The sequence below is a fragment of the Cnephaeus nilssonii genome (assembly GCF_951640355.1).
Source record: "Cnephaeus nilssonii genome assembly, chromosome: 1".
NCBI classification, from domain to species: domain Eukaryota; kingdom Metazoa; phylum Chordata; class Mammalia; order Chiroptera; family Vespertilionidae; genus Cnephaeus; species Cnephaeus nilssonii.
The window spans coordinates 75,271,019-75,290,365 of NC_137072.1; the positions used below are offsets into that span (position 1 = coordinate 75,271,019).

Below are 19,347 nucleotides of genomic sequence, written 5' to 3' on the forward strand. Positions count from 1 at the left end.
AATATCAATGTATCACATATTTCTACATAGTTTTAAACATTTTACTTTATAATGCTTTGTATTTTACTATTCTTTTATATGTTAGACCTATCTTCTTAAGAGGATTAGAAACTCTTAAAGCACCAAGATGTTGTTATATATTTATTAAATGCACATTTGCCCCATATGCTCAACAGCTAAGAAATGCTAGATAGACAAGGAAATTTCAATATACAGAGCTACTATTAATGTTAAAACATTATAAAACACTTACAAAGTAAAAAAGATACCTCTTTTTATTTTCTTTCAGTGTACCATTCTGTGATGGCTTCTTCCAAAGGTGATGATTCCGAATTCTTTAGCAGAGTCCATGGAATTCTAATGTATAAAGATTTTGTCAAATATTGGGATGATGTGGAGACATTTCAGGCAAGATCAGATGACACTGTCATTATCACCTTTCCCAAATCTGGTGAGTCTCCCTATGTCTAACTTGTTCTTGTCTCCTAATAATGACAGACTCAGCTTGAATGGTAAGTATTAAGCTGTTTACTTCCTTCACACTCATTCTCCATATTAAATAAGGTCAGATATAGTAGTTTCTATAGACATAGAAAAAGGGCCATATAATATATATATTCTAAGACCGTAATTTATACCTAGAACTTGAGCAGTACTGTTGAAAAATGGGTATTATGGGCTTCTGGTCAAGATGACAGTGTAGATAAAAGTAGTACTTGAAACTTCCCACAATCATATCAAAATTACAACTAAACTACAAAATGGCCATCATTCAGAACCACCTGAAATCTAGCCGAGCAGAAGTTATATAACTAAGGATATAAAGAAAAAGCCACATCGAGACTGATAGGAGTGGTGGTGACACAGAACGGGCTAATCTCACTCCATTGTTTTATTTACTCTGCCACTAGAGGACTTCTAAAACTCAACCCTCATAAACTTGCTCTCTTATTTAATGTATGTCAATGCCTTTCTATACTTCAGTATGAATTATTAGGTATTTTATGCTTGCTGTCTGATTGCCACTATGGCTTTATGCCCACTCATCTCTTCAGGTGGACTCTTTGATCTAGGTTTCACAATCTATTTCCAATTCTTTCCCTCACCACTATAATATTCTTAAGTATCTGACCTTGAATTAAAAAAATAAATAAATAAAAAAAGGACAGTTCTCCTGACTGGTAAAATCCTTCCCTACCTCACAAAACTGGTGAATTTGTTAAATCTAAGCTCAATTATTGAAGGCATTTCTTGTCTAAATATCACAGCAGCAGAGTCATACTGAATTAAATGTTCCCCTTTTGCAGTCCTTTAAATAAATCCCTGTGTTCACTGGTATTATAACATCTTAAGAAAAAAATTACTATTGTAGTTATTGAACATTGTTTCTAACTCTTCAAAGGGCCTTTGATCACCATTGAATCAAGGGCCAGATTTATTTTTTTCAATATCCTCTGAACTAAGACAATTTGAAGCATAAAAAACTATCAGTAAGTTTGTGTTTGAAAGCATACTTGGGTGTATCATCTGTCATTCAAGCCTTCTTAGTTTTTAAATGTAAAAATTTAGATCCTAACTGTTATCAGTGTGCACAAAATCCCGATTCATCATGGACAAATTGGGAATCCTACAACAGGTATGTTTTACTATAATATTCATCTTTATTTATTGAGTATTGTGGCTATTCTGGCACCTTTAAAATAATATTGCATTGGTACCATCCTACTTTATCCAGCTATAAATTCATCACTTCCATCACCAGCCCAGCATGGTCAGTGGAAGACTCAGGTTTGTTTAATTTTTACAGGTACAACCTGGCTGAGTGAAATTGTAGACATGATCTTTAAAGATGGTGATGTGGAAAAGTGCAAGAGAGATGCCATTTTTAATCGAATACCTTTCTTGGAATGCAGAAAAGAAGAGATGATGAATGGTAATGTTTAAGTTGATTTTAAAACCTATACTATACATATCTTTTAAAGTGTGGATGTAGATGATATATGAAAGGAGACTGTAAGCAACAATGGCAATTAATAGTATGTCTTCTACATAGCAAAACATGTAAATTTAAATGAAAATCTTGACAGAGTTTATGCTGTAGCATGTATCTAGAAAAGAGTGAATAGCTCTTATATGTCTCAGTAGAGCCTAGTAATATGTATTTATGTCTCTAAGGGCTAAATGTGGCAATACTTTAAACACTAGAAACATATACATTTTAAAAGATCTATGAAAAAATATATTTATCGAAGATTGTAAAAAAAATCCTTAACCATGTTAGTTAAGAAAAGAATACTCAGAAGTGATATAATCCTATCTAATAAAAGGGTAATATGCAAATTAACCATCACTAGGTCACAAAGATGGTGGCGCCCATAGCCACAGATGGCAGCACCCAGTCCCCTCAACCCTGTCGGAGTCCCCAGTCCTGGGGGGCAGCTTCTGAGAGCGGGCAGCATGAGCGGCCTGGTGGAATGCTTGCTTCGTTGCCGCAGCGATGAGGCAAGCATCCCGCCCTGGTGGTGGAGGGCCTCTGGGGGACAGGGGTCCAGCCCGCAGCCTCCATGGCCAAGCGCAGGCCCAGAGAGGAGACGGCGGGCCTGCCTCCTGCGGAAGCAGCGGGTAGCCTGCTGTGCGTGATATCTCGCAATGGGCTACTAGTAACACTATAAAATCATTAAAAATGTTAGGCTATCATAGGTTTCTTGACATTGCAGTATCAGTGTAATATATTGAGGAAAAAGGAGAATTAGAAAATATTAAAAAAAATTTATGTATGTATGTGATATTTGGATGGCTGTGAGTCTGGGCATATAGGTAGATATCCGATCTAATAAAGAGGGAATATACTAATTGACCCTCATGCCATCGCAAAGATGGTGGTGCCCACAGCCAATAAGGAGGAAATATGCTAATTGACTGTCATGCCCTCAAAGATAGTGGCACCCACAGCCACAAGATGGTGGCGTCCAGTCTCCTCAGCCTGCCTCTGGAGTATCCCAGGCTCCTCAGTCCACCAGCCACCCAGGATTGGCCTGAGGCACAGGCAAGCCTTGGATGGCGGCTGCCCAGCTGCCCAGGGCTGTTCGAGGTGCAGGCAAGCCTTGGATGGCAGCTGCCCAGCCGCCCAGGGCCAGCCTGAGATGCAGGAAAGCCTCGGATGGTGGCTTCCCAGCCGCCCAGGGCTGCCTGAGGCTCAGGTAACCAGGGTCAGCTGAGGCTTGCGCTGCCAGCAATGGCAGCAGCAGAGGTGTGATGGGGTGTCGCCTTCCCCTGATCGCCAGATTGCCTCCTGCCCCTGAGGGCTCCCGGACTGTGAGAGGGGGCAGGCCAGGATGAGGGACCCCCCCATCCAGTGCATGAATTTTCATGCACTGGGCCTCTAGTATTTGTATAGAAAGCTACTGACCCAAATGTTAAGAATGATTTTCCCAAAGTGATGAGATTTTATTTGATCTTATTTTTTTCTCTATTATTTTCTCTAAAATTCTGTCATAGTTAGTATATACCTCGTATATAATATTATCATTAATAAAAGATAAAATCTTAAAGTTATTTCTAGTTTTTAACTATCTATAAAACCAGATAAATATTTATAGTTTTTGAAGTTATCTAACCTTTAATTTTTTTTTATGATACAGGGGTAAAACAATTAAAAGAGATGGCATCTCCTAGAATCGTGAAGACTCATTTGCCAGCGCAGCTTCTTCCGGCCTCATTTTGGGAAAAGAACTGTAAGGTAACCAGAGTCAAGTATTCTTAAAACTTTATCCAATTCCAGGAAACTTTAGAATATTCCAGTCAGAACTGTGTTGTATACACACTTGTTTCTTTATTCTTTCATTGAATCTATAAACATTTAATAAATGTTCAACAGGGTTAATAATAGCTTTGATGAGAAAAGACAATTCACTTTCTGTAATAATTAGAGGTTTTATGGTAGGATCTTAACATTGAGATCCATTTTTTCTTAGAATAAAATAGAAGTTTTCCTTACAATTGTTTGAAAATGTGAAGACTTGAATACGATAAGTTAGTGAGCCTAATCATATCTCATAAACCAGGGGTTGGGAACATCTGGCCCAAGGGCCATATAAAGCCCACAAAATCATTTGGTCTGGCCCTACAAAGGCATTAAGGGTAAGTTCATTAAATGTTTGACCAGGCTAATTTTTAAGTTGACAATTTTACACGATGCATTAAATATCCAAATGGTCCTTGGCAGAAAGAAGGTTCCCCATCCCTGCAGGTAGATACATCAAGAAGAGCCTTTCTTCCCTGATGGCATTGCTCAGGAGCCTGAGGGCGGAAGTGGACACCACAGGGATATGCAGTTTACTTTTGCAGAACGTTTCCAGCAGCATTGTGTATCAGACCTGCCAGAAAGAGACCACGCAGACCTGACCCAATTGACTTATTTAGGGGATAGAAATTTAGGTCCAAAATGTTGGTACTTTGTACAAGATGATAGAAATTTTTAGTGCCAGAACTAGCAATTAAAACCGAGGGGCCTGCTGGTTAATTTGCTACTGTTTCCTCTTTATGTAAAACAGAAACTCAACAAGATGTTGGTGAAGATTACATTTTCGCTGAGGTGAATGTGCATATTGACCCACATGAACATGATTTTTTTTTAAAGAGCGTGAGTGAATAAAAATAGGACTTTTTTTTTTCTTTACTATACAGAATGGTGTACAGTGGTCGTCAAACTGCGGCTCGCCAGCCGCAGTTTGCCGCTCTGTTTACTAATGAGTTTGCCGACCAAAGATCAGAGGACTTTATTGATGACTGAGTGATTTATCAAATCATTTACTCTCATTGATTTATTCTCAGTGTTGTATTGTGACTTAGCTTCAGTTTAGTTTCTTCACTTATAAATTAAGGATAATAATCTATCTGGTCCAATTTATAACAATGGAATTGTGACACTTAAATGAGGTGTTATATGTAAAAATAGCATAAAAGTGAAAAAGTGAGAATTAACATTGAACAACACTGTAAAAGATGCTGTCACTTCAGGCTATTAAAGGACTTTTAAATAACTGTATATACTTTCTAAGTTGAGTATATAATTTGTTATAGTTGAAAACACAAATGCCTTCTTTTTAAATCTTGATGAAACTATATTTAAAAATTTTAGGTATTTTAATATTTGATTTTGCCCTCTTAGATGATCTATCTTTGCCGGAATGCCAAGGACGTGGCTGTTTCTTTTTATTATTTCTTTCAAATGGTAGCTGGTCATCCAAATCCTGGAACTTTTCCAGAGTTTGTGGAAAAATTCATGGATGGAGACGGTAAAAACAGCTTCCTTTCTTTGAATTCTTTCAAAGTAAATGATACAAGACAAATGGCGTCTCTGAGCTAAAATGTTTGTTGTTTTTCCTGGTCTGTTACTTTCCCTGATCCTTAATTAAAACACAGACGTTCTAGATGCCCTTGAACTTTAGAGCAAATTTTTAGATGTGGATGGCAAATTGTAGAATATAGAAAGTTCAGTTTAATGCCTAAAAATAAATATATAGGGGGTGGAGGTAACAATTTTTTTCTCTAAGATTGAGACTCAGTGTCCAATTTTTTCTCTTGTTCTTTTTTATTAGAAAAGTATTTCACAGAATGTTAGTAGCACTCTGTTGAACAAGAGGAGAAGAGAATAGAGGAGAGAGAGTGCCCATTTGTTTCCAAGGAAAATTTCAGGTGTTACATGAGCCACAATTTATAAAGAAGTCTGAATATCTACAGAGTTTTTACGCATTCACTCAGTGTACAGTCTGAATGATTCAACTAGATTTCTCGGAACAGTACAAGAATTACTTGAGCAGTAATTCTGAAAAATGTTGCCTTTTTATTTAACTAGAGACTAAAGTGACTAAGTATTTAGATTTGAGGAAGAAAGTGGTCAAGAGATTCTAGTGTTAACTGAAGAAGGCCATTCTGATTCTGTAGTAATAAGTTGTAAGGAAATGATAACAATGCCACTTTTATACCCATAAAAGCTAATATTGACTCACTAAAAGTAGGATATTTGTGCTTTATTTTTATTATTGTAGTTGAGAAATTTTATGCTAATGCATAATGAATAAAATATTTGCCTCAAGATCATTAAAACTAACATTGTAAGGTAGAGAAACATAAAGTTGTATCTCCACAAAAGAGATGAATAAGATAATTATAAATAACATCATATAACTTTTCCTGTAAAGAAAAATTGCCAATAGAGTCAAAGAATAGAAGATATATGCAATGATTTAGTGCAAAGCAGAATACTTGGACTCACACATTATTAAATCATTTTGTGAGCTTTTATCGGCTGAAACACTTGTATATATGTGAGAAAAAGATAAGGAAAGAGAAAGGAAGAGATAACATTTGGTCCTATCACATCCTCTCCCAAATCTAATTCTTTTAGAGTGAGAATGACACTAAAGTTTCCCAAGAGAATAGCTCTTATCATAGAAACTGCAAGTACTGTAATAAACTATTACATAGTTACTAGCTTCAGTTGCCAAAGCCAGATTGTAAATGGCAAATTTGAGAACTGGGCTGACTTCTTATTATAAGAACGTTGATAGTTTCACTAACTCAACTCCCTTTACTAACAATCTGATTTTACACACACACACACATGCACACACACGTTTCAAAAATGATCTCATAAAGTATGAATCAAATTGATGAGAGGGGGACTTCCTTCACTTGTTCTCTGTGCCATAAACCATGTCACAATGATGGAAGTTGAGAATATGTTTGCATATATAAATTATTCAACATATTTTGCCTCCTTGTTGCAGGGAAATGTGCTTAAGATGTGAGGCTGGTCTCTAGTTTTCATTTCATGATCATTTATTTATATTTATTTATTGCTACTGTTGTTTAAACACTCATTTTTTAAGCTGTATAGAGATGATACTGTGCTCATATGTTGTCTTTATCTCTAATTTTAGTTCCTTATGGTTCCTGGTATGAACATGTAAAATCTTGGTGGGAACTGAGAAAGAATCCACATTTGCTATTTCTTTTCTATGAAGACATGAAGGAGGTGAGAAACTTAAAACAAATGGACAACTTAGTAATTTCTAAAATGTTAGCATTTGGCAATACTCTAGATACAAAGGTATACCTCTAAATAAATGATGCTGTAACCTCCAAAAGTGACAATTATCCAGGTACATTAACACAGATTTAAAGTTAGTAAATACAGTAGGTCCTCAGGTTACGCCGGAGATCCGCACGATTTTCGCCATAAGTCGGAACCCACCTGCATAAGCATCTACATCACTCACATGGAGCACATACACAGCAGTAATGAAGTGAGACAGTAAAAATATTTAAAAGAAAGATAACAATTCCTGACCTTTACTTGTGGTAAATAAATAATAAAAAACATAAAGCACATATGTACATACATCAAAATGACGGAACTTTATTTTAATAAATACTGTAAATAGGAGATGGCGACCTAACCATGAAATGATGTACATTGAGTCCAATGTAACCCGAGGACTTCCTGTACAAATTTCCTGTAAATGAATGCATATGAGAGAGTTAAGAGAATGCTTAGAACAGCAATTTACAAAAATCTGATGACCTCAAAATTTCCTTATAACCTAGTTTTTCTCTAGCTTCATTAGTAATCAGGATAATTCCAAATAAAAATCACTATGAGATATTATCCCATACCCACCAGACTGACAACAATGAAAAAGTCTAATAATAATAAATTTAGTCAGGATATGGATCAGTGAGAAGTAACATACTGCTGATGGTAGTGTAAAAGATACACAACAGAAACAACTTGTCACTATCTACAAAGGGCAAAACATGAATGGAACTGAAGACCCAGGAATTCCACTAGTAGGTATATATTCTTGAGGAACTGTATATGTACAATCCTCATAGCAGCAGTCTCTATACCATAAACATTGGAAACAACCTAAATACACATATAAGTAATAACTAATACATGTCATTTAATTCAAATTGGAAGGGTCAAGGACCTCATCCTAAAGAAGGTGATACATAAGCTGGTTTAATAGGCAGGCTATAATTTGTAGAACAGAGAATCTGAGAACAGCATTCTATGTACAGAAAATCACATGCCAGAATAAATATTATGGTTTATATTGAAAATAGTTGCATTGAGTGATGTAGCTGGATTAAATAAGGTACACAATAGTAGTGACATACATAGAGATGGGGATGTTTTAAGTTATGGTTCAGATATAACATCTAATGTTCCATGTTGAATATTTGACTTTTTACACATTTTCTTAACCTGTCTGGTTCCTTTGCTTTTCACTAGTTACACCAATAAATTAGGAGAAAAATGAAAGTTTTCTTTTTGCACATTTTCAACCCAAAGCTTTATCTGTCACAGTAGACTGTACTATTTTATAGTGTATGTTAATATTAATAGATATTTATTGAGTGCATTGAGGACTACAAAAAGTATTGTACAACATCATCTCACTTAGTGTTCTAACAATCTTTAAATTATCTATTTTTAATTTATATTTATTGATTTCTGAGACGAAGGGAGAGGGAGAGAGAGATAGAAACATCAGTAATGAGAGAGAACCATTGATCAGCTGCCTCCCACATGCTTCCCACTGGGGATCAAGCCTGCAACCCAGGCATATGCCCTGACTTGGAATCGAACCTTGATCTCCTGGTTCATAGGTCAAAGTTCAACTACTGAGCCACCCTGGTTGGACAAAGTATCTATTTTTTAAAAAATACGTTATTAAAGTATAGTTGGCATACTAGATGATATTAGTTTCAGGTATACAACACAGTGATTTGACATTTATATAATTTACTAGAGGCCCAGTGCATGATTGAATCATGCACGTGTAGGGTCCCCTACACGCTTTCGCTTTTCGCGGTGGAGCCTGGTGCTGGAGCAGACAGGAACCCAGCTCCCACGCTTTTGATGGTTGGCGGCCGCTGAGGGGGGCTGCCGCGGACACCTGGCTACCCTGCCGTTGAGAGGCGCAGCTGGGTGTCCGTGGCAGGCCCCCTCAGCGGCCCGCCCCCTGCGCCTCTCAACAGCAGGGTAGCTCCCCTCAGTGGCAGCAGATCTGTGCCTCTCAATGGCCGGATAGGCCCCCCCGAGTCCCGCCCCCCCAGCCTCCCGCCGTCCAATCGTGGGCGTAGCGCAGTGATGGTAATTTACATGTTACTCTATTATTAGATAGGATGATGTGATCACCACAATAAGTCTAATAACCATCTGTTACCATGGAACATTATAATGGTACTAGGGGCCCAGTGTATGAATTCATGCACCTTGAAAGGAACTGTGGGCCTTGAGGCTGCAGTGGGCACAGGGGTGGGTCTTGGCCCATCCTCTGCACCCCCACCCAGCCCCTCCTGCTGTGGCCTCCAGTCCCCTCTCTGCTGGCAGCTCCACTCCCGCTGCCGCTGCTCCCATGTGCTGATGGCGCCAGCCCTGCTCGCACTCGCTGATGGTGCGGAGCAATTGAGGCCAGTGCCAGCAGCAGGTGCAAGTGTGGCCAGCACCGTCAGTGGGTGTGAGTGGCAGCTGCTGCCCCGATCACCCCTCAGGAGCAGGGGGAGGTGGAGAAGCCCTCAGGGGCAATCAGGGCTGGCAGCTGCTGCTTGCACCCACTGACGGTGCCAAGCGATTGGGACCAGAACCAGGTTCTGGCAGCAGGTGTGAGTGGTGGCTCCGGCACTGGAAGTGGGTGTGAGCAGCAGCTCCAGCACTGGCAGTGAGTGTGAGTGGGGCCAGCACTGGCAGCAGGTGCGAGCACCCATGGGATCGCGGCGCGGGAGCAAAGAATTTTCAGTAACCACCAGAGGCTCACCCTGATGATAGAGACTGGTGCCTCACCTTGGTCTGGCGTCCCCACTCACCTGCTCCACCATCCTGCCACGCCTGACACCCACCATGTTCTGCTCTCTGCCACCTGCTGCCGATGCCCACCATGTTCTGCACATGCCCCCTGGTGGTCAATGCATGTCATAGTGACCAGTTGTTCGGTTGTTCGGTTGTTCCAGTTGTTCCACTGTTTGGTCTATTGGCATATTAGCCTTTTATTATATAGGATTATTGGCTATTTTCTCTGTGCTGTACATTACATGCCCATGGCTTATTTACTTTATAACTGGAAGTTTGTACCTCTTATTCCTCTTCACCTTTTTTACCTGTCCCCCCACTCTCCTCACCTCTGGCATCCATTAGTTTGCTCTCTGTATCTATGAGTCTATTTCTGTTTTGTTTTGTTTGCTCATTTGTCCTGCTTTTTTTTTAGATACCACATATAAGTGAAATCATACAGTATTTGTCTTTCTCTGACTTATTTCACTTAGCATAATACCCTCTAGGTCCATTCATGTTGTTGCCAATGGTGAAATTTATTTCTTTTTTTTAATTTTTATTGCTGAGTAATATATAAATCACATCTTTTTAATCCATTTGTCTGTCCGTGAACTCTTAGGTTGCTTCCATATCTTGGCTATTGTAAATAATGCTGCAATGAACATAGGAGTGCATACATTTTTTTTTGAGTTAGTGCTTTTATATTCTTCAGATAAATATACAGAAGTGGTCATATGGTAGTTTTTTTCTAAAATTTTTGAGGACCCTCATAGTGATTGCATCAATTTATATTCCCACCAGCAATGCACAAGGGTTCCCTTTTCTCCACATCCTTGCCAAACTTATTTGTTGACTTTTTCATAATGGCCATTCTGACAGGTAGAAGGTGATATCTCACTGTGTCATTGTGGTTTTTATTTGCATTTTTTCTGACAATTAATGATGTTTAGCATCTTTTCATGTCTGTTTGCCATCAATATGTCTTCTTTGAGGAAATTTCTATTCATCCTTTGCCCAGGTTTAATCGTGTGTTTTTTTATATTAAGTTGTCTGAGTTTCTTATATATTTTTGATATTAACCCCTATTGGATATATTATTCACAAATATGTCCTCCCATTCAGTAGGTTGTCTTTTAATTTTGTTCATGGTTTCCTTTACTGTGCAGAAGCTTTTAAGTTTGATGTAGTACCACTTGTTTATTTTTGCTTTTGTTGCCCTTGCCTGAGATAATATATCAAATATTATATTGCTAAGATGAATGTCAAAAAAGCTTACTAACTGTATTTCCTCCTAGAAGTTTTATGGTTTCAGATCATACAGTTAAGTAAATCATAAATTTGAGTTTATTTTTGTAGATGGTGTAATAAAGTGCTATTTTGAATGTGGTATGTAAGAATGTACATGGTATAAAGTACCTTTTATGTACATTTTATGGCTGAGGAAAATTGTGTTTAGAGAAGTTTAAAATACTGCTACAGGAAGCATTTTTCCTCATTAGAAGTCCAATTCCAATATCAGTGGGGAGAGGGGATTTTTCTCTCTCTCTCTTTTTATTCCAAATAGTAATGCATTCAAATTTTAGTAATTGAGTCTTCAAAATATTTTTTTTCTTCCTAGGATATCAGAAGAGAGGTGATAAAAGTGATACAATTTCTGGGAAGGGAGTCATCAAAGGAGCTTGTGGACAAGATTGTTCAACACACTTCATTCCAAGAGATGAAAAACAATCCATCTACCAATTACACTTTACTACCAGATGAAATCATGAACCAAAAAATATCTCCCTTCATGAGAAAGGGTGAGATGGTCTATTACCTCTATTACTTTAGGAGGTCACAAGTTGAAATAGTTATAGGCAAAAACCTATGAAGGCCTATTCATATCTGTGGACTCAGCTTGTTTTCTGCAGAGATGTTTCACATATGAAAACTCTCTTTATTGTGTTACCAGTGTTTAGAGACATAAAACACTAGTTCTACTACTACTACAAATAAATTGCTATTACTTATTGGTTATTCAGTACTAGATGCCCAGTGTACGAAATTTGTGCACTTGGCAGGGAGGGGGGGTGTCCCTCAGCCCAGCCTGCCCCCTCTCGCAGTCCAGGTGGTCAGTGCGCATCATAGCGACCGGTCGTTCCATTATTCGGTCGATTTGCATATTAGCCTTTCATTATATAGGATATGCAGCATAATATAATAAGAATTCCCAGCACTCAGTACAGCCTCAGCCCCAGCACTAATACCCTCTACTACCTACCGTTTACAAGGCCTGGGAGTCTTGGTGCTATACCATGTAATTTATGTAAACACATATAAATTTAAAATTCTAATTATCTTTAAATTTTTACTAGAGACTCTGGAGAGAGCTTCTGTTATTATCTCATTTTAAGATGATGAAGCAAGCTTAGAATAATTAGTCAGCTTTTCCTTGACCAAGCGGCAGACATTTTCAAAACTAAGTGGAAAATACCCAAACTCACCAAATTGTATGTACATTATATATGTACAGTTCTTTATATGTATATTAACTAGAAGCCCAGTGCATGAATTCATGCATGGGTGGGGTCCCTTGGCCTGGCAGCAATCCAGCCAATCAGGGCCTTCTGGCCAGGGAGAGGAACCACAGGAGATTGGCCAACCAAGGGTGGTTGGCCGACCAAGGGCGGTTGGCTGCGGAAGCGTCTGCCCCCTGGTGGTCAGTGTGTCGTCATAGTGACTGGTTGACTGGTCATTCATGCTTAGGCTTTTATATATATAGATTATAGCTCAATAACACTGTTTAAAAAAGACTAAGTTTCAAAACCCTTAGTAGCAAATATGGCTCTGTTTGGCAAAAACATCAAAATAACAAAGAAGTGACATTCTATTGAGAGGAGGCATGGTCTGATGAGATACATACCGTTTATAAAGCCAAACACATGTGGGATATGCAGAGTATTGGCACATCTGGACTTACTGGTATATGAAAAAAACATGCAGGTTTTGGCGTTTTGTTTTGTTTTAGAAGCAGAATAGAAAAAAAATCTTGCTTTTTGAACTAAATTGCCAGTGAAAAGGTGAGGACATTTTTTAAATAATAGGAATAATAAACCTGCCACTGGGTGAAAACAGGGAGCCCCAGAAAAAAGATACTTTAACAATCCACTTCTCAGATTATCTCACTCTTTTTTCCCCCAATGTCCATATATTTTTTAAGAAATATATTTTTATTGATTTCGAGAGAAAGGGAAGGGGGAGAGAGATAGAAACATCAATGATGAGAGCGACTCATCAGTTGGCTACCTCCAGCATGTCCCCCACTGGGAATTGAGACCACAACCCGGGAACATGCCCTGACCTGGAATCGAATCCTGGTTCATAGGTCAATGCCCTACCCAGAATACATATATCCTACCTTTTGCTTTTTGGGTTATTTCATTGGGAAAGTTGAGAGCTTCTTGAGCTAAGGTGGAAAGTGAACTGTTGACATTTAAAATACAGGGTGACTTCCTCTTCCAGGAGAGGGCTGGATGTGGTGGATAGCAAAAGAGAAGGGCCTTCTGGACTATTGTGATAACTCAGGTGGGAAACGCTGAGGAGCTCCAATGTCAGGGGCAGCAGAAATGGAGAAAAGGAAATGAGTCTGAAGAAAAGTCTGAATATGAATAAAGAATGAGATAGATGTAAGATTGAGGGGACAAGTTCCAGGTTTATGTTTTGGATAACTGGTGCTGCCATTAATCAGGTTATAAAAAAGAAAAGTCGCCCTAACCGGTTTGGCTCAGTGGATAGAGTGTCGGCCTGCAGACTCAAGGGTCCCAGGTTTGATTCTGGTCAACGGCATGTACCTTGGTTGAGGGCACATACCCAGTAGGGAGTGTGCAGGAGGCAGCTGATTGATGCTTCTCTCTCATCAATATTTCTAATTCTCTATCCTTCTCCCTTCCTCTCTGTAAAAAATCCATAAAATATATTTTAAAAAAACAACCAACTGAATTTGGTGGGGAACAAAATGAATTAATTTGTGAACTAGTTAAATTTGGTATACTTGTATAGAATTCAGGTGGCAATTGGATATGGAAATATAAAGCTGAATTTAAGGTTTATCAGCATGAACATGATATTTAATATATTTAAGGTGACCAGACATCCCGCTATTGGTGGGACAGTCCCGATTTTTAACAATTTGTCCCGCGTCCCACGGCGTTTTAAAAAAGTCCCGATTTTTGGAAAGAATGCACGACAAGCTAAGGAATGGCGGGAGAACGGGAAGGGAATATACGGTTTCGGCGGCCATGTGGCTATTTAGCCAGGATATGAGTTTTATATCATTTTTGTTAATTTTATAATGTTAAACTTTAATAATAACAAGTAATTGTTGAGAACTGATTATCAAGAACTGCTTATCAAAGTTCGCATTGTTGATCAGTTGTTAGAATTCTACCACCATTGTTTGGACTTAATGAACAATGGCATTTTTTGGGATTGGCAACGACGAAAACATTTTGTAACTGTCTCTCAGATGATACACATCGTACTGCGTGCTAGTAAGCTAGTTAAACAAGTGATGTCATTACAAATCAGCTATTCAGATAATTTAGGTAAGTAATTTATTTATTTATTTCATAAATACATAAATTTTCTTGAATTTAGCAGACAGTACTCATATTGTTTATATTTTATAGTGGCGGCAAAAAGTCTAGTGCCGGCCTTGAAAGTGACACTTACGACTTATGTTACGGCAAATTCAGAGGAAAAATAATACAAGTTAGTATTGTTATTATTTAGAAAGAAATATAGGATTAAAATAATTTTTAAAATATAGTTACTTTATAACAATCAAATTAATTTAATTTATAAACTAACAATAAAATATGTTCATGTAATTATGTACCTACTTACTGTGTTTTTAAGCAATATGTATATAATAATTTATAATATAATTTTAAATTATTTTTTTTAGATTTTTAACATGAGTAAGAAAAGAGGATGCAAATTCAACGATGATCTAAGAAGTGAATTTCCTTTTATTAAAAAAAACAAAAGCGATTACAATATAGACCAAATTTTTAATCAAGAACACCCCCCCCCCCCCCCACCGGGCCGAAACCGGTTTGGCTTAGTGGATAGAGCATCGGCCTGAAGACTCAAGGGTCCCAGGTCCCAGGTTCGATTCCGGTCAAGGGCATGTACCTTGGTTGCGGGCACATCCCCAGTAGGGGGTGTGCAAGAGGCAGCTGATCGATGTTTCTCTCTCATAGATGTTTCTAACTCTCTATCCCTCTCTCTTCCTCTCTGTAAAAAATCAATAAAATATATTTAAAAAAAAAAAGACTCCCCCCCCCCCTCCCGGTCAATGGTGTCCCGCCTTACCAATGTTAAAATCTGGTCACCTTAAATATATTGGGCATTTGTAAAACATGGATCTCATATTAAGAGGAAGCCCCAACATTGGAGAGGAAATTAGAGAAAAAATGTTCAATGAGGTAGCATTAGCGGGAAGAGTCAGAGAAATAAATTTGCTGTTTGTTGTTGCTGTTGTTTTAACAATCACAACAAATCCTTTGCAAGCTCAAAAATGTATATTATTTATGGCATATATTTTATTATTGTAATCAAGGTGTTAATGAAAGTGATGAATATTAGAAAACTTCATGATTCCGGCTTGAAGACATAATACTTTTTTTTTTCTTTTGTTACAGGGATTATAGGAGACTGGAAGAATCACTTTCCAGAGGCCCTGAATAAGAAATTTGATATGCACTATGAGCAGCAAATGAAGGGGTCTACACTGAAATTACGAACTGAGATCTAAGAAAGGCTTTTCTAATGTATCAGAGGTTACAGCTTTTCTTATTTTAGATTGGCAGAGAAGGAGCCATGTGAAAGGTTATATGATCAGGTTCATATGGTTATTGAGATCTCAATATACAGAGACAAGAATGGTTTTTTGCCTGATATTATCTTTTTATTTTGTTTTTTATTTTTTTCTCCTCCTCCTTTTTCTTCTTTTTACAAATATTACACAAAGCTAATCTATGGCAGTGATATAGAAACACACAGATAGTTTAACTTAGGAATACATTAAAAATAAACAAGCATTCCAAATTATTTTCATGTGCCCCCCTTTTCTCCCCCCCCCCCCACTTAGTAGTATATTTTGTATTTACATGAACTTTGAAAACCATGGAAGATATAACTAAAATCAACAAATAAAATTGGGGGCGCAATTATACTAGTACCTATTACGTAGTTCCTGATTTTGTTCACTTTCTACAAAATACTTAATTTGGAATTTACTTTAATATAATATAAATTTTGGCTATAACAGAATTATTCAGATGTCTATCAATACTCCCAATGTGTGTTATTTATACTTGAAAGTCATATAAAAAATGTAATGAATTTGCATTCTGTAAACTAAAGTTTTACAAAATGTGATATTTGCCAATAAAACAAAACAAAAACAAAAGGAATCGAAGAAAGGTTACTGTTTTGGCTTGTCTCCTATTTTTCTTCATTCTATTGATGATTGTTTTTCCTATACTACATTGTTCCCTTTATCCAAATCAGAAGACACACAAGATTATAAAAAATTCACTATGGGCCTCTAGTATACTATTACATCCTTAATTCCTAACCTGCAAGGTCAAATCTAAGGAGAGTTAAGTATGGCTTGTTTTCTTACTATTTATAGAAAAGTATAGGGATTTCTGAGCCTGGTATAAAATGAATATCCATAAATACATGCTGCTATAAATAAATGATTGAATAAATAATTAAGTTCATGAGAATAGATAAATATCATACAGAGAAAGTTCCCAACTAATTATGTATGACTCCCATTCCATCCCCTAAGTGTTGGATTCACATAGTGACTTCCTTTTAAAGAGTATGAAAGAGGTTAGTAGTAGGATGGGGAGGGAAGAATATATTTACAGTAGAGAAACCTGGCCAACACTACCTCAGCTGGTTAACATCATTAGTGATAAGACATGTTTACAGTAGAGATCCTTTTTTTAAATATATTTTATTGATTTTTTACAGAGAGGAAGGGGGAGAGATATAGAGTTAAAAACATCGATGGGAGAGAAACATCAATCAGCTGCCTCCTGCACACTCCCCACTGGGGATGTGCCCACAACCATGCCCTTGACTGGAATCAAACCTGGGATCCTTCAGTCTGCTGGCCGAAGCTCTATCCACTGAGCCAAACTGGTTAGGGATACAGTAGAGATCCTTGATATGTGATGAAATTAATTTGCATACCCAGGCACAGAGTGAAGACTGAAGACAGTGTAGAAGGAAGCCAAGCACTGCAGAAGGGAGCGAAGCTGCGGAGAAGCAAGTGGGGCAGCTGAGACAGGAGGGAAGCAAGTGGGGCGGCGGAGATGGGAGGAAAGCAGGCGGGGCAGCAGAGAAGGCCACAGGAAGCCCTATTCTTGCAGGAATCTTCTTGCAACAGGCCTCTAGTCCTATATAATAAAAGCCTAATATGCAAATCGACCAAACAGTGGAACGACTGGTGGAAAGACCGGCTGCTATGATGTACACTGACCATCAGGGGGCAGATGCTCAATGCAGGAGCTGCCCCCAGCCCACAGGTCCCAGGCCAGCCAAGGCAGGTGCCAGTGAGGGCCCCGCGATCACCCCGCCGGTCGCCCCACAAATCGGTCCTGATCGTTGGCCTGGGCCTAGCACACCATTTTCATGCACTGGGTCTCTAGTATTGTAATAACTATGAATGGTGCCAGTTGGGTACTGGAAATATTGAAGGGAACACTTTGTAAAGTATAGGATTGTTTACCTAATAAGTTGTACATCTAAAATGAATATTCAAAATAATATTGAATGTAAAATATAATTAAAAATAAAATTTAAAAAACGTCCTATCTAATAAAAGGGTAATATGCAAGTTAACCATCACACCGACACAAAGATGGTGGCTCCCATACCTACAAGATGGCGGCACCCAGTCCTCTCAGCCCTGCCGAAGTCCCCCAGTCACGGTGGGGAGGGGGGCACGGGGGAGGGGGGCAGCCACTGAGAGCGAGCAGTGTGAGTGGCCTGGCAGAATTCTTGCTTCATCACCGCGGATGGGCCTCTGGGCCATGGAGAGCCTCTGGGCAGTGGGCATGGAGTGGCCAGGCCCCTCAGAGAGAGCTACTGGTGCATGGATTCGTGTGCAGGGCCACTAGTTTATTTATAAAAGCAAATGGAAATGCAGATTTGGCTTAAAGGTTGCAGTTTTCCAGAACCTTCTCTAGATAATCATTTTTCTTCTATTTTTAGAAAGCCTAGGAATGTACCAAAAGCTATACACTGAGTGGCCAGATTATTATGATCTCTGAACGCATAATAATCTGGCCACTCAGTGTATATATATTAGAGGCCCGGTGCATGAGTTTGTGCATGGGTGGGGTCCGGCCATCCTGGCCAGGGGGAGGGGACATGGGCGGTTGGCCGGCCTGCCTGCTGGTCGAACTCTTGGTTGAGGGAACAATTTGCATATTAGCCTTTTATTATATAGGATATACATTGAGTAGCCAGATTATGCGTTCAGAGATCATAATAATCTGGCCATTCAGTGTATATTACCCAGAACTGAGTTGCTCTGTTTTTTATTAACTTTCAGAATATTGAGACAGCCACATTGCTGGAAACCAGGGTCTTATAGTTGATATCAAACATCTCCTGTGGGAGACAAGTGTTAGAAGTCAAATCTTCAACCAGGGTTAACCTGCACCAGAGAGTAAACACCCCATTTTAAAGTACAACTGTTAGAATTAAAATGGGTACTACAGGAATTTGCTATCCCCTTCAGTCACAAATGATAGAAAATAGCTCCTTCAAGACCAACAATAAATATGTATCTCTTCCCTTGAAATCAGACTTTTTCTTATTATGGGGAATCCTATATAATAAAGAGGTGATATGCAAATTGACCCTCACGCCCCAGTACATCATATCAGAGGGCATGCAATATTGGCCTGTTCCACTGGTTTGGTGTTGTCAAATTTAATCATTTGGCTAAATTGGTGTCTGCCCTTGTTCTCTACTACAATGTCACAATTTCTATCTTTATAATTAATTAGTATTTTGTGGTGAGATAATCTGAAAATATTATCTATATCTCTGTATTTAGCATCCATTGACCATTTAGCCTGAATTGTTCACTACTAAAATGGTTGCAGATTCTATGAATGCTTTCCATTTCTATCATCCTTAACTTATTAAGTGGCATTACATTTATAGAACTTTTTTCTCCCACGCATTTATTCATTCTTATCAATATGAATTTATAGATTTCTACTTAATTTAAAAGCCACAATATATCATATCATAATTTATTTTGATACTCAAATTATCTCAAATCTGGCCAGTAGGAGTCCCTTCAAACAGGCCCTTTGTATTTTTTATATCCCCTTATCATCTTTGGGGAACTTCTTTATTTTAGGGCTCCTCATGTATTTTCCTTGCCTCAGCCCTGGTACCAACTATTTTTTCCAAGAAATTAGTTT

At 38.3% G+C, this 19,347-nt stretch overlaps 1 protein-coding gene across 11 annotated transcripts in view; it reads left to right on the plus strand.

The window, feature by feature from the left end:
• Positions 1–16,204, plus strand: part of LOC307097927 (sulfotransferase 1E1-like) — a 45,593-nt gene extending 29,389 nt beyond the window's left edge. For all 11 annotated transcript variants that reach the window (XM_079768225.1, XM_079768228.1, XM_079768224.1 and 8 more), the window contains 7 exons: positions 290–451; positions 1,808–1,933; positions 3,642–3,739; positions 5,171–5,297; positions 6,945–7,039; positions 11,463–11,643; positions 15,529–16,204. In XM_079768225.1, the coding sequence (XP_079624351.1) occupies positions 290–451; positions 1,808–1,933; positions 3,642–3,739; positions 5,171–5,297; positions 6,945–7,039; positions 11,463–11,643; positions 15,529–15,641 (902 nt within the window). In that variant the 3' untranslated portion in view covers positions 15,642–16,204. The remainder of the gene's footprint in view (positions 1–289; positions 452–1,807; positions 1,934–3,641; positions 3,740–5,170; positions 5,298–6,944; positions 7,040–11,462; positions 11,644–15,528) is intronic.
• The last annotated feature ends 3,143 nt before the right edge of the window (positions 16,205–19,347 follow it).